Source organism: Drosophila albomicans, chromosome 2L (assembly GCF_009650485.2).
Source record: "Drosophila albomicans strain 15112-1751.03 chromosome 2L, ASM965048v2, whole genome shotgun sequence".
Lineage (NCBI taxonomy): Eukaryota > Metazoa > Arthropoda > Insecta > Diptera > Drosophilidae > Drosophila > Drosophila albomicans.
Window position 1 is genome coordinate 15,291,598 of NC_047628.2, and position 13,296 is coordinate 15,304,893.

At 40.4% G+C, this 13,296-nt stretch overlaps 7 protein-coding genes across 7 annotated transcripts; 3 read left to right on the plus strand and 4 right to left on the minus strand.

The window, feature by feature from the left end:
* Positions 1-359: 359 nt before the first annotated feature.
* Positions 360-2,283, minus strand: LOC117565875 (ubiA prenyltransferase domain-containing protein 1 homolog). Its single transcript, XM_034245215.2, has 2 exons — positions 1,306-2,283; positions 360-1,247 (listed from the first exon to the last, which is right to left on the minus strand). The coding sequence occupies exons 1-2, from the start codon at positions 1,792-1,794 to the stop codon at positions 609-611; spliced, it is 1,128 nt and encodes a 375-aa protein (XP_034101106.1). The 5' UTR covers positions 1,795-2,283; the 3' UTR covers positions 360-608.
* Positions 2,284-2,546: 263 nt separating this feature from the next.
* Positions 2,547-4,595, plus strand: LOC117565874 (zinc finger and BTB domain-containing protein 17). The gene is given in 3 exon segments (XM_034245214.2): positions 2,547-2,841; positions 2,894-2,918; positions 2,921-4,595. Coding segments are annotated over 3 exon segments (1,356 nt in total). The 5' UTR covers positions 2,547-2,709; the 3' UTR covers positions 4,120-4,595.
* On the minus strand, positions 4,204-5,538 carry LOC117565878 (glia maturation factor beta). Its single transcript, XM_034245219.2, has 3 exons — positions 5,379-5,538; positions 5,110-5,203; positions 4,204-5,028 (listed from the first exon to the last, which is right to left on the minus strand). Exons 1-3 carry the CDS (start codon positions 5,379-5,381, stop codon positions 4,709-4,711), a joined length of 417 nt encoding a protein of 138 aa, XP_034101110.1. The 5' UTR covers positions 5,382-5,538; the 3' UTR covers positions 4,204-4,708.
* Positions 5,539-5,616: 78 nt separating this feature from the next.
* On the plus strand, positions 5,617-7,854 carry LOC117564916 (uncharacterized). Its single transcript, XM_034243869.2, has 8 exons — positions 5,617-5,853; positions 5,915-6,060; positions 6,209-6,474; positions 6,532-6,685; positions 6,747-7,122; positions 7,179-7,477; positions 7,539-7,673; positions 7,730-7,854. Exons 1-8 carry the CDS (start codon positions 5,702-5,704, stop codon positions 7,852-7,854), a joined length of 1,653 nt encoding a protein of 550 aa, XP_034099760.1. The 5' UTR covers positions 5,617-5,701.
* Positions 7,855-7,912: 58 nt separating this feature from the next.
* On the minus strand, positions 7,913-9,077 carry LOC117565876 (transmembrane protein 147). The gene is made up of 4 exons (XM_034245216.2): positions 8,896-9,077; positions 8,677-8,815; positions 8,506-8,614; positions 7,913-8,443 (listed from the first exon to the last, which is right to left on the minus strand). The coding sequence occupies exons 1-4, from the start codon at positions 8,967-8,969 to the stop codon at positions 8,082-8,084; spliced, it is 684 nt and encodes a 227-aa protein (XP_034101107.1). The 5' UTR covers positions 8,970-9,077; the 3' UTR covers positions 7,913-8,081.
* Positions 9,078-9,365: 288 nt separating this feature from the next.
* LOC117565873 (syntaxin-5) lies at positions 9,366-11,382 on the plus strand. The gene is made up of 2 exons (XM_034245213.2): positions 9,366-10,335; positions 10,400-11,382. Exons 1-2 carry the CDS (start codon positions 9,687-9,689, stop codon positions 11,146-11,148), a joined length of 1,398 nt encoding a protein of 465 aa, XP_034101104.1. The 5' UTR covers positions 9,366-9,686; the 3' UTR covers positions 11,149-11,382.
* Positions 11,383-11,440: 58 nt separating this feature from the next.
* Positions 11,441-12,796, minus strand: LOC117565877 (protein cornichon). The gene is made up of 4 exons (XM_034245217.2): positions 12,500-12,796; positions 12,328-12,440; positions 11,894-12,037; positions 11,441-11,824 (listed from the first exon to the last, which is right to left on the minus strand). The coding sequence occupies exons 1-4, from the start codon at positions 12,647-12,649 to the stop codon at positions 11,797-11,799; spliced, it is 435 nt and encodes a 144-aa protein (XP_034101108.1). The 5' UTR covers positions 12,650-12,796; the 3' UTR covers positions 11,441-11,796.
* Between the last annotated feature and the right edge of the window lie 500 nt (positions 12,797-13,296).

The following is a 13,296-nucleotide window of genomic DNA, read 5'->3' on the forward strand; positions in this document are numbered from 1 at the left end:
AATATATATATGTATAAGTATGTATATTTATGTGTGTGTGTGTGTGTGTGTGTGTGAGTGTATGTATGTGTAATAGTATATATCTAGGCCATTTAATGATTTAATTATTTTGTTGCACACGCCGACGCTATAACGATATTGGTCCAATATTCCAACGCGCGAGAGGAAGAGTGTGTACCTAAGTACATATCATACTATATATATAAAAACTAGAGGCTTCGATACATTTCGATTTCAAAGATTCTGGTGAAATAAATAAAAGTGAAAGTTTGTGTATGATCAAGTTAAGTCAATGCTCTTGAGGGTCGAGAGCTTCTGAGGGATATGTTCAGTTCTAGTAATAATAATTAAGAGTTAACTTTAGCTGTAGCTTTTTGTATTAGTTGTAGTTGTAGTGATAGTTTTAGAGACTAGGAGACTAGCAAAGCATTTTAACATTTTGTGCAACTGCAAACTTGAGGCAAATACAATTACAAATTTCATACAAAACAATTCACTAAAGTCAAATTAAAAAAATAAAACAAGACATTTACAACTAATGAAATTCCCTAAAACTGTTGCAAAAACTGTTTCAAAGACGTTGCCATCTCCACACCAAAATGTTGCATTTAATGCTTGCGCCAAACAAACGTCGGCAACTGTTGGGCACAACAGCAGGCAATGATGTAGAGGATGCCAAAGAAAAAGTTCAGCTTCGCCGTCTGCTTGGGCACCACATGCATCGTCTGCTCATCCCGGAAACGTTTCTCGATTTGAAATGCCTGCGGCAGCGTTATCAACGGCAGCAGGAACCAAAGCGAATACTTCAGTCCAAAGATGAAGAACAGTGAGTAAGGTGTGAATAGCAACATGGCATACAGCACATGCGATGCAGTGCGCCCAATGAGTATGGCCAGCGTCACAATGCCCGCCTTGCCATCACTTTCCGCATCGCGTGTATTATTGCTATGCAGTATTGCCTCCGTGTTGAGAGCGAGTGGAATTGCATAGCCCATCGTAGTCCAGTCCACATGACCTGTTTGCGACATGAAAGCAAACAGCACCGAAATGGGACCAAAAAGCACCAAAATCACCAGATCTCCGAGTGCAATGTACTTGAAACCAATGCCGCCGGTGTAAAGGAAGCTCGATGATAGACCGCCAAAATAAATTAAAGCCAAATGTTCCATTTTAGCTGGACTTAGTACGGCAAGAAGCACAAAGCCACCGCAGCCAGCCAAATATAAAATAGCGCCAAGTGAAACCACCTAAAAATAACAGCGATGAAATATGTGAAGAGCTAGTGAAGATAATTTACAAACTCACCTCATCCTTTGTGAGTATGTGATCGACCAGTGTGCGATCGTCAGCCTTTTGTTTGTCGATGCCTTTGATGAAATCAAAGTAAGTATTGACCACATTCCCAGCACAGTGCACGGTGACCACTGTGAATGCGGTGAGAAAGAACGTGACCAGCGAAAAGTCCGCTGACCACTGCGAGCGGTAAGCCAACGCAGAGCCCAGCAATGTGGGCACCAAGCTGGCGGACAGTGACCAAGGACGCAGCGCCAGCAAATAGGTTTTCAGCTTCATAAAAGTACCGGAATTGTAGTCGTTAATTGTTGTTGCTGCTTTGCCATTTAAAGCCGTCTCGTGACTGTTACCGCCATTTGCCTGTCGTTGTCTTAGTAGGGGAGATGTTGTTGCTGATGTTGTAGTTGCGGCTGTGGCTGATGCAACTTGCTGCCGTTGCTGCTCTTGACTTGTTGCCATTGCATGCGCTGTTTGCCGACTGAAGAATTCTAAACTTTGCATTCACCAGCTTCCACTTTCCGCTTGATGTTTCGTTTCTTTCACAGCTTTTGTTTAGTTTACAAAAGCATAAATTTTCCTCCTCGCTAATATTGTATACACAGCATCTTGTATTTGTATGCGATGTATGCGTGTGTATGTGTGTGTGCGCGCTGTGGGCAGGAGGTGGCGCTGCAACAACAACAGAAATTTCACCAAACAGCCTGCGTGCTCCAAATCCACAAATTGCTTCTTTACACTCGCCTCCCGTCGCCCTGCCTCGCCACGCCGCTGCCCTATTTAAGCCTCCAGCTGCGCCACGCCACACCACTGCAAATAAATTGCATGTATGCTATATATTTTCGATTTGCTATATGTCAATCACAACGATTGATGCATAAATAAATACTATTTATTTAATTGAATTTCACTTCTGTGTGTTCTTTTCTATTATTTATTTTGCAAGCGATGGCCGATTGTGTGTTAAACGAGAGTAGAGCGAGAGAGCGTTAGAGGTGGAGAAACATCAATGGCACTATCGATACATCAGTGATAAACTTTTCCAAATTTTGATGTATTATGACAAAAATCGATTTGCTTGCAGTCATCGATACCTAAGCCTCTTTATTTCATTAAAATACCTATTTATGGTTAAACAATAATGTTTGATTAATCTTTAAATCATTCAGTTAATTCCCCTCCTATTAAATTTTTATTAAAAATATTTTTTTTTTTTCAAACGAAAAAACGAGTTCACCGTTTTTTATACCTACTCTGCATTTTTTTTTTTAAATAAAATGTTGCCATTTAGCAACACTGCGTATTGAGCTGAATGTCAGCTGTTTTTGTTTACTGCACCACTGAAGCGAACTATTTTACAGCTGCTGGACAACTACGTAAAATGTTTACATTCGAATAATACAGCAACTTTGCAATAATATGGATTTTAATGTGCACAAAATATGTCGCGTCTGCTTGGAGGAGGGGGCACCGAACCCATTAACTTCCATTTACAGCACCGATTTCGCCATGATGCCCTCACAGATGCTGATGATGTGCTCCAAAATTCGCGTAAGCTTTCTCAGCAAACACAAAAATATTTTTTATTAATTTTGCAATACAGGTTTATAAGACTGACGGTTTGCCAGTGGGATTTGCAACAACTGTCTGTATCGCCTGGGCGTCGCCTATCATTTTCAGCAGGAGTGCGAAAATAGTGATATGAGACTCCGTCAATATCTGGGATTACACGAGTCCTGGCGTCACGATGCGGCCACTAACACTGAATTCGTGGCAAACGAGATTAAGCCAATGCCGCAAGCCAATCATCCGCTCAACTCCAGTGACGACGAAGACGTTGGAGCCGATGCAATGAAACGCGGCAAGCGACGATCGCGCTACCAACGCAAACCGCCCGAAAGTCACAAAAAACGCGGTCCAAAGCCGGTACCAAAACTGCCGCACACCTGCTATGTCGCCACCTGCCACAAGAGCTTCAAGTGTGCCGCCCAGCTCACGCAACACATTCGCACACATACCGGTGAGAAGCCCTACGCCTGCAGCTATTGTGCTCAGCGTTTTGCCCAGAAGCACAATCTTAAGGTGCACGAGCGAACGCACACCGGAAACAAGCCATTCCAGTGTGAGATCTGCTCCAAGCAGTTCTCAGCGCTGGGCAACTTTCAGGCACATCAGAAGATACACAGCGGCGTGCGTGATCAAATCTGTTCGCTGTGCCAGAAGGCGTTTTACACGGCTGGTGATCTGTCGAAGCACATGATTACGCACACCGGGATTAAGAATCATCATTGCGATGTGTGCGGGAAATCGTTTAGCAGGCGTCGCGACATGCGTGCTCACAAACTCAAGTTGCATCCACTGGATGCGGGCACTGAGCAAGACATCGTGGATGACGATGATGACGAGGCCATCGACACTGACCCTGTGGGCCTTGATACAGCATTAGAGCATGCCCTCTTCAAGTGCCCCGACTGCGACAAGGCCTATAACACAGCTGAGAGCTTAAGTCTGCACTTTCGCAGCCATGCAGCGCACAATAATCTGTTGAATTTACCGTTGCCACCGCCTGCACCGCCACCTCCCATGACCCATCATTATCATCCGCATCATCATCCCGCGGCGACGCCATCAGCCACAGCAGCAGCAGCTATGCATCATCACGATGCACTGCAGCTGCACCATCTGGCACCTCCAAACGCGGCCACCCATCAAATGGGCATGGCTGCCATGGCACACATGCTCGCTCCGCCGCCGCCTCCTCCACCGACGCCCAGTGAGAGTCGCTACACAATGCTGCATCACACGGCGGCGCAACGCTTGCACTATTAATTTATAATACTAAGATATTCTTATATGAATAAAATACTTTTACTCTATAATCATCGAGTATTAAAGGAACTAAACTAAAATTAGTTGGTAGATAATATGAACACTTTTATTTAAGCAGTACATATGTGTATGTATTTATTATGTATATGAATACGTACGTGTGTTGTATATATAAAATGGAATTGTTTGTTTGTCATGTTAGCTTTGTATTCTTTTTGTACAATAAATATACATAAATTTGGCAAGCACAGCTTCTATAAGATCATTGCTAATTGTCAATTGATGTCATTTATATTCATTATTACTCGCGCTTAAATGCACAACTAAATCACTTATGTACATATGCACGCACATGTTCAACTATATACTGATATTACAATATAAATGCATAATGTCTTGTTGAAAAAAATTACTTCTTGTTTTGTTACATTTTTTGTTTGGTATTGGTATGTATCGTTATCGTTGGTATTGGCTTTGCTCCATTCAAAATATGTAAGTGTTTTTTGTTTTAATGCTATTTTGAGAGAGAAACTACATTGTAAAATATTGCTTTATACCTCATGCAGACTGATTACTCAGCGTTATCGATCTATTTAAGCTTCGCTCGTAGCCACTCTTCGGTCAATTCATCGAGTTCGCGTATCTCGTAGACGCGAGTTAAGTCTACCTCCCGCTGGAGGGCGCTTTTCGTGCAGGCGTACATCATTTGCAGACCGATTTGACTGTCGCGCGGCGTGTAGAAAATAAAACACATTGGATACGAAATGCGTTGATCATCGTGCACCATTTTATATGTGTATATCACATAACGTGGCTGATGTCCTGGCAATGAGTCCTGCAACTCCTCGACGGATATATCATCAATTAGTTCGTCCAGCACCACCAATTGTTTCTCCCTGTCTACTTTTACTGCAAAGTAAAGAAACTCATCAATCAATGTTCTGTTGCCATGCCAATCATCAAGCGGTGACATATTTTCTGTTATTTTACATATTAACGCCGAGTTGGTTTGACTCTTGCGAAAGCGAAATTTCTTCAGTTCCTCCAGCACTTCATTGCTAATGTCGCATATTTTGTTATCACCCTGGAAATGCATTGAAAATAATTAAAATTAAAATGAAAAAATCACCTCCCTTATCATCTCGTATCGACAACAATCACAAACATTCCACACCCGCACACAATTTTTTAGCCACAACAACTATTAGTCATTGGTCAGAAGATGTGTTCTATGTGTGAATTTATGTTTCACAAATTACCATGTAGATAAAGCCGCACTTGGCACTTAATAACGAAAGGGAGTTTTTGTTTTAGGGAATGATGAAAAAACTGCGTAGAATTTAATTAAAACGCTCGCTTTTTTGTGTCTTGTTCTCACTGTTTTAATAACAAACTATCCAGTGTGACCGCACGTTGTTATGACCAAATGCCCTAAATCCGCCTTCAGCATATCGGCTATTTGCAGTTCGTAACAGTGGGGTCACACTATGATTGGCGTTTTGCCGCCAGGGATGTATAATTCTACCGTTACTTCATCCCACTTTTTCATGAAGTCGGGAAATCAAAAATGAATTAATTAATAATGGCGCTGAAACACTATAACTTCAGCTTGCAAGAAAGTAATAAGTTGTTGCGACCATGTTGGGTTGCCGGCCAATACAAATGGGCTACAACTCAATCTGCCAAGCATTTGGCACTGGATGAAATTAGATTCGCGAACGTTGTCAACTGTTGGTAAGTTCTTACTTTCGAAACCATCCAATTGGGATGATATAAATGGATTTTCATCTCCCAGTAAACAAATTAAGGACATAATAGAACACAATCAGAACAGGGATGATGCAAATGAATTATGCAAAAGAAGTGTGGCTTTCTCCGGCATTGCTCGCCTTACTATTGGTGTCAGCTTCATATACAACCATCAGGTGTCCTCACTACTGAGTAAGTTAATATACCCGGTACCCGGGTGTGAAGAAGGGTAGGGTATGTTTGCGTCCAAACATAGTAAAGCTTTATAAAAATTCTTCACCTGCTCACTAGTCGTATGGTCCAATCAATTATTTTGTATTATTTTCTTCATTGCGATCAGACGACACCAAACGTTTGCTGGATCAAATCAAGGGCACCAACTTTGCATTCGACGATGTCGTAGCGGCTTCCTCTTCGACACGTGCTTCTTCGATTTACGTGAGGCGTAAACGCAAGCAAGTGATCTCTAGAACCGTCTGTGTGTCGAAACGTGCCAGAATTGCGAGTCCACAGCTATTGGACGAAGATCATATGGACTACTATAGAAATATGCTAAATGAATCGCAATTTTGGTCCGACCAGAATCAACTGGTTAACATTAAGCAGGTACGTTTGAAGCTGTTATTTCTTTAAAACAATATTTAAATGTAATAAATTATGTAGGCTATTTTTACAACCGAGCAATATATTAGCATCACTGAGAAACTGACAGTAGCTGAGTTCGATGTAGCAGAAGTCGTGGGGAATGACGGCTTTGGCGAACTTGGTCAGATGGATGAGGAAGCGCTTCAACAGTTTCTACCAGTTAGAAATTCATGTACATAACAATTTTATTCATGTGTAGTATTGTGCACTATTAATATTTGTGTATATTGCAGTGAAACGCAAATCTCCCGAAGCTAATGAATCATCAGAGTTAAGTGTCAAAAAACCTACATTAACAAATATTTCTATCAATTCGCAAAATCAGCATAATCTGCAAGAGCTCCATCTTTTTGATGAGATTGTGGACAATGCAGCACCAACAGCTGAGGTATCAACTATTTATCCAACTAACTTTAATTCATTAAAATTAAATCGGCGAAATTCACGTAAATTAAAATTAAAAATTGATAAATATATTAAACTTTCGCGTGGAGAAATCCTTAAGCATCGAATGAAATATTACGAAGATTTAGATAATGCAAATACTGTGGATAAAAAACCAAAAACGGTAAAGCAATGCTTTACGTTGCTAAACAGCTTTAAACAGAGGTAAGAACTTAATGAATACATTAATTATTCGTGTAATTAATTAGTTTGGTTTTCAGTGTCCTTTTTCCAGATGTATTGAAAGAACGAGTCCAGTTGAGCAGTGAACAATGTGAATCGGACTGCGAATACACACTTCGAGCAATACTTGATGTCGATTACAACGATGCCTTAGCCAGCAACATTTTAAACGCTGTTCAATTACAACAATTAGAGAATTCTTCTCAACCTCCAATATTAACGTTAGATGAACCACAGGACAATTTACTACTTGCCCTGGAGTTGCAGCCGTTTAGCAACAACATCACTAATAACAACCCAGTCGAGCACATTAAGTGTGCTGAGCGTAATGATTTTGGTAATTTAATTCAACTATAGTTAATGCATTGATTATTCCTAAACTTCTCTTTTTCACAAAGATTCATACAGCATTATGATGGATTTGCTAGCGATATGGCGTGATAATCCGGACCTAAAGTCAATTGATGCTGTCAAGTTTATCAAATCATTTCCAGACCGTTTTAAAGCCGCCCTAGCTTTTAGTCATTTGTTATGTAAGCTAAAACACTGAAATCTTATCTTATCAATTAAAATATACTCACCCTTACAGCTCTTTCACGTGATGGCTTCATTCAGATCTCAAAAAAATTGGGAACGCTTGAAATGGATGCCATTGCCTTGGGCCCAGAGTCCATAAAGCTCATCGAAAATGTTTCGGCGAATAATCGTATTTAATTAGTATCTGTATTAAGAGAAGTGTCTTTTTGTTTTCTTTTCGTTTGTAGGAAGTCGATTTTTGTTATCATCGCTATACAATAACTATAATTCATTAACATTCTTGTAATTTTCTAAGCTTTTTCCTTGGTTGTCATTACAAAATCGTGTACCTAACTTAAAACCCGTGACAACCAACACAAATAATAAATGAAACAATACATGTATATTAAATATGCAAGTGCAGATTAAATGCCAATTTGCTGGGCGAGGCCTGCGTAGATATTCAGTGAACAGAATCCAATGATGCCGGCAACGAGCGCCTTGAACGCAATCGCTGACCACGGTCCAATGCTGAGAATGTGCAACAGACCCTCCAGCCAGACGCCCTTAAAGATGGTAACCGCCAGAAGAATGGAAACCAGCGGTTTCAATGCCTTGTTGAGATCGTGCCGAGTGAAAAGCCAAATCAAGGTGGCAGTGGTTAAGTGCTGCACTAGCAGCACATTAGACTCCAAGCATTTTTGAATGTATATCCAGCTAAATTCGGTGCCACGAGCACCAACCCAAAGCATAATGCCACGCGACAATATTACCTCTGCGGTTGCCCCTAGAAAATATAAAGAGAAATTAATTTTCCATCGAGCTCCAACCAGAATCCAATTAGCTTACATCCCAATCCTGCGGTAATCAGCTTAGAATGGCCTTTGCCGGGAATACGGCTTAGAATTAAAGCAAAGCCGAGAAGATCCGCCATATCCACACTGCAACGCAGTATTTCCTACATAGAGATTTTTATATCAATCCAGTTAACACTTCAAAAAAATTAAATTGTAAACTTACCGCAAAGAAGTTAAACTCCCCGCTATTGGAAGAATTATCCGAGTAAAAGAATGTGGCTAAAACTAGCATTTTACAGAGTTGCGTAAATATATAAATACATCCTGCCTGCACGCACTTCCAGAATGCACCATATTCAGATCTTTCAAAATATATAGGGGTAACAATTGTAATTTATTGATTGACACAGTTTATTTTGGGGGAGCGGCATTTTTAACTTACAAGCCAGAGTATTTATAGGTAAAGTAATAGGGCATTAATAGTGCCACACAATTACCAAAGTGATAGAGCGTCATTTTCTTTGATAATACAACGGATATTTATTTAATTAAGTAAAAACATTAATTAATTTTACAATTGGCACACGAGACCTCAATGAAAATGAAAAAACACTAGGTCGAAGAAGAAGCAGCACAAGAGTATGAGCAGCTGTCAGAAGAGTTACCGGTGGGGCTGTCCACCTTCGTCAATTTGGTATTTTTATACCATAAAATCTGAAATCGTAATATATTAACGTTCATATCACAAAACCCATTGAATAATAATTTATATTAAGATAAAGTGGGTTGAAAATAATATTTAGAAGGTTGGATAGTATGAGGCATAGGTAATTAAATACAATTTTTAATTGATATTTTTTAGTTTGAAATGCGTTGGTAGCTCGCTACCGCAGCAACACGTCATCTGTCATCTGGAATTTGGCTTGGCAGTGTGTGTGTGTGTGCGTTCGTGAGTTTTCTTTCTGGCAAAATATTTAGCGTTTTGTAATTAAAAATTGTCAAATTCAACTGCAAATATATCCCAAAAATTAATGCATAACAAACTGTGTGCATACAAGTCAATCAGCGCGTTCCACTGTAAATTTCATAAAGTTGAAAGAGTTTCGCAAGCTCAACAACAATTACAAGCAGTTAAAAACAAGTGCATGACGAATGCAAAAAAGCAACGTCAGCGACACAAAATTCAGATAACAATAGCAGCAACAAAAACAGCGCTATTTGACTTGCAATGAGATGCAAACTCGACGTCGCCATCAGCAAACGGACCAGGAATACACCAGCAATTACAGCAGTGTTCCACAACCTCCCTTGGTGCAGCAGCAGCAACAACAACATTCAACGCTAATCCAACCAGGGCTGCAGCAGCAATTTGTGCAGCCAACGCTTGAGGCTGCCATACACATTGGCGAAGCGCAGCATTTTGCTGCCGACGTCGACGTAGACGACAAATACAACAAGGCAGCGCGTGGCCAGTGGAATCTCTTCAGTGGCATCTCGTCACGCTCGGGACAGGCGCTACGTTCGTTTATCCAGCAACCCCTGAGCGCCGCTGCCGCAGTTGTCACTGGCAATCATCCACAGTTACAGTCGCAGCAAGGCGACAACAACAACTTCGATAATTTTGGAGTACAGCCAGAGGGTGAACTTGATTTGGACTTGGAACCGCAGCAGGAAGTCTTCATAATGGCAGCCAGAGATCGCACGGGGGAATTTGCGAATGCGATACGTTCGCTACAGTCTCGGAACATCACCAGAGCTGTCAATATAAGAGATCCTCGCAAGGCCAAACAGGTGCAAAGCTACTCCGAGTTCATGATGGTTGCACGCTTCATAGGCAAGAACATTGCCAGCACATATGCCAAGCTGGAGAAGTTGACCATGTGTAAGTAAAGCTGACTATTTGCAAACTTTCCCTTAACTAACAGTTTCTTTTTCTTTCTTGGCAGTGGCCAAAAAGAAGACTCTTTTCGATGATCGACCACAAGAGATCCAAGAGTTGACGTACATCATTAAGGGCGATTTGAATGCCTTGAATCAACAGATTGCCCGATTGCAGGACATCTCCAAGGATCAACGACGCACCAGCAATGGCAAACATCTGGTCTCACATTCCTCTAACATGGTGCTTGCACTTCAATCCAAGCTGGCCAGCATGAGCACCGACTTCAAACAGATACTGGAAGTACGCACCGAAAATCTCAAGCATCAGAAGACGCGTCGCGATCAATTCAGCCAAGGACCTGGGCCACTTGCTGCACACACCGTTTCACCGTCGACGGCGAAGCAGGGATCGCTGCTGCTCAGCGAGGAGAATCAAGCAGTCAGCATAGATATGAGCGACACCTCACCACTGCTTGGTCCATCGCCAGCGCACTTGCAGCAGCAACAGCAGTTGGCCATCTACGATGAGTCCGACACATATGTGCAACAGCGAGCGGAAACGATGCAGAATATTGAATCGACCATTGTGGAGCTAGGCGGCATCTTTCAGCAGCTGGCGCATATGGTCAAAGAGCAGGAGGAGATTGTTGAACGCATCGATACCAATGTAGCGGATGCGGAACTGAATATTGAGGCGGCGCATGGCGAAATTCTCAAATACTTTCAGTCCGTTTCAAAGAATCGTTGGCTCATGATTAAGATTTTCGGTGTTTTGATATTTTTCTTTCTGTTCTTTGTTGTTTTTATGTCATAATTAATGCTAAATACCCCGACCTTGTCCTCCACACCGCCTCACTCGTCGAATGCAGTTTGAATTGTACAAAAGTCCAAGTTCGATTTCATTTCGAATATGTAATAAACCAATTATCAAGCATAGTAACTTACAATTTTGTTAGCATTTAAATTTATCTTGTTGACAAGTTGGCTGATAAGGTTTGAGTCGTAATCTTTACGATGAATATGATATAACGGGTTAGCTTCAGGGTCGTCTCAATCAAAAATTCCGCTCTCCTTGAAGCTATGCGTAATTTAAAAAGAAATAGAAATGAATTTAATATAATTTTACTTTATTTTCTTTCAGGCTTCAACTACCAAAATGCAAATCAATATTAAAAAAAGAGTAATAATTAATTAATCATTAAAAAACATTAGCAGTCTTCGACAATACACCGAATATTAACGTTATGTCGAAGATGTCTTTCGTTATGGATCTATCGAATTATGAATTTAACTCTGAATTTACACGTAAAATATTTGTTCGATTTGTTTTTAACCGATTGCCACACATGCACTAGTTTATGACGACTTTAACGATGCAGAGAGAGAGAGAGAGGATGTAGTTAATGCGCTGCGCTGGTGCCAAACAACAATGAGATCCCCAGACAGCCTTGCCCGTTACCCTCTATGTTGAGATGAGCGAATAGACCATGCTAAAATTAGCCAATAATAATATACATATTTAGGCGAGACAGCACGATTTATAAAACATTTATAATTACCCGTAGATGTAGTAGAAGAAACTAATCAGGTAGACAGCCAACTTAATCCAACCTTCTCGCATGTTACGAGATAACGTGTCCGTCTTCAGCACCGTGGTGGGATCATACAGACCCGGACCAGACATAACAGGGCGATTTTTGTACCTAAAACAATTATGATTTATTAATTTGTCAAGATTTGTGAGACACTACTGTTTTTATATCCCATACAAACAAAAACCAAAGAACAAAAAATTTCCCCCTAGCGTAACGACCTTGCAAAAATGTCCCTTTTAAATTACCCAGGTCAAATATTTTGGAAACGAAGTACAAAGCTCAGCTCAAACCAGCTATGTTGCCGGCGGCTGAAAAACTGTCGAGTAATGACTGTCTGCTGGGCTCAGATCTGGAATTAACTTTAAATACCCAACAAAAGCTTTTGCCCTTTAACTTACCGCCAAATGTGATAGGCTATCAGAGGTATATTGATGCATAGCGAGAACCATTCTCCGCAGAAGAGGAATAACAAATTAATGAATATGTGTAACAAATATTCCGGTAGAACCAGCTGTAAAACAAAAGTGTCATTAAATATGGTAATAAAAAAGTGTATACTAAGTTGCTTACCGGATTTAGACTGTTACACTGATCAATTGGATTTTTGTAATCTGTTTTCAGTTCATCGAACGCAATGACATGAAATATTGCGAAAAATATTAAGAATGCATCACCGATTAGCGCCACAATATAAGTGAATGCAGTAAAGTTGAAGGCCATTCTGTTTGTTGTGGTTTGTTGAATACTGTGGTAGCACCCTTTAATCAAATCCAAATTAACTGGCTTTGATTTTTTTCTTACAAAATTATTACAGAAACGTACTGAGGGGTGAGTCGTGCGGCGATGATGACAGCTGTATTGGAGATGGGGTGTGGCCACACGCTACATCTCTAAAATATACATTTTATCGCCAAAAAAGAGCAAGACATTTCGAAAAAGGCGCGTCAAGTAGTTTGATATATCTGTGTTTTTCAAAAAACACATCGTCTTCAACATTTTATCTCATCACTTGGGGTTTCTACCAGATTTTCGTAAAAAATAAATTTTTCAGCCAATTGCGAAATCAAAAACGAATACAAATAGCTCTTCTGCACTGCACGGTTTACGGTCTCACTATTTTTAATTTCTTGTTTTCACCGTGACTTTGCAAAATATACCAAATATCGCACATATGCTTGTTGCGCACGCGATATTGCATATCGATAAGAAATACTGCATACACGTTCAAATCAAATGATTTGCGAAAAAATTTAAATAGAATAATACTTGATTGCGTTGTTGCTAAACATTATTATAATTAATTTATTATTTTGATTTAATGCAATATTATTACTGTTGCAACAGTAACAGCTGTGCTTAAAATTGCA

Excerpts from the sequence above, each read along its gene's own strand:
- LOC117564916 (XM_034243869.2), top strand. The coding sequence starts at position 5,702 with ATGGCGCTGAAACACTATAACTTCAGCTTGCAAGAAAGTAATAAGTTG. Across the intron at positions 6,686-6,746 it reads TCTACCAGTTAGAAATTCAT|TGAAACGCAAATCTCCCGAA; the intron begins GTACATAACAAT and ends TGTATATTGCAG. Across the intron at positions 7,478-7,538 it reads TGCTGAGCGTAATGATTTTG|ATTCATACAGCATTATGATG; the intron begins GTAATTTAATTC and ends TTTTTCACAAAG.
- LOC117565873 (XM_034245213.2), top strand. The coding sequence starts at position 9,687 with ATGCAAACTCGACGTCGCCATCAGCAAACGGACCAGGAATACACCAGC. Across the intron at positions 10,336-10,399 it reads GCTGGAGAAGTTGACCATGT|TGGCCAAAAAGAAGACTCTT; the intron begins GTAAGTAAAGCT and ends CTTTCTTGGCAG.
- LOC117565876 (XM_034245216.2), bottom strand. The coding sequence starts at position 8,969 with ATGACGCTCTATCACTTTGGTAATTGTGTGGCACTATTAATGCCCTAT. Across the intron at positions 8,816-8,895 it reads ACCTATAAATACTCTGGCTT|ATCTGAATATGGTGCATTCT; the intron begins GTAAGTTAAAAA and ends ATATTTTGAAAG. Across the intron at positions 8,444-8,505 it reads GATTACCGCAGGATTGGGAT|GGGCAACCGCAGAGGTAATA; the intron begins GTAAGCTAATTG and ends TATATTTTCTAG.
- LOC117565878 (XM_034245219.2), bottom strand. Across the intron at positions 5,029-5,109 it reads AACCAACTCGGCGTTAATAT|TAAAAGTAGACAGGGAGAAA; the intron begins GTAAAATAACAG and ends TTTACTTTGCAG.
- LOC117565875 (XM_034245215.2), bottom strand. The coding sequence starts at position 1,794 with ATGCAAAGTTTAGAATTCTTCAGTCGGCAAACAGCGCATGCAATGGCA. Across the intron at positions 1,248-1,305 it reads ACATACTCACAAAGGATGAG|GTGGTTTCACTTGGCGCTAT; the intron begins GTGAGTTTGTAA and ends TGTTATTTTTAG.
- LOC117565877 (XM_034245217.2), bottom strand. The coding sequence starts at position 12,649 with ATGGCCTTCAACTTTACTGCATTCACTTATATTGTGGCGCTAATCGGT. Across the intron at positions 12,441-12,499 it reads AGTGTAACAGTCTAAATCCG|CTGGTTCTACCGGAATATTT; the intron begins GTAAGCAACTTA and ends TTTGTTTTACAG. Across the intron at positions 12,038-12,327 it reads ATAGCCTATCACATTTGGCG|GTACAAAAATCGCCCTGTTA; the intron begins GTAAGTTAAAGG and ends TAATTGTTTTAG.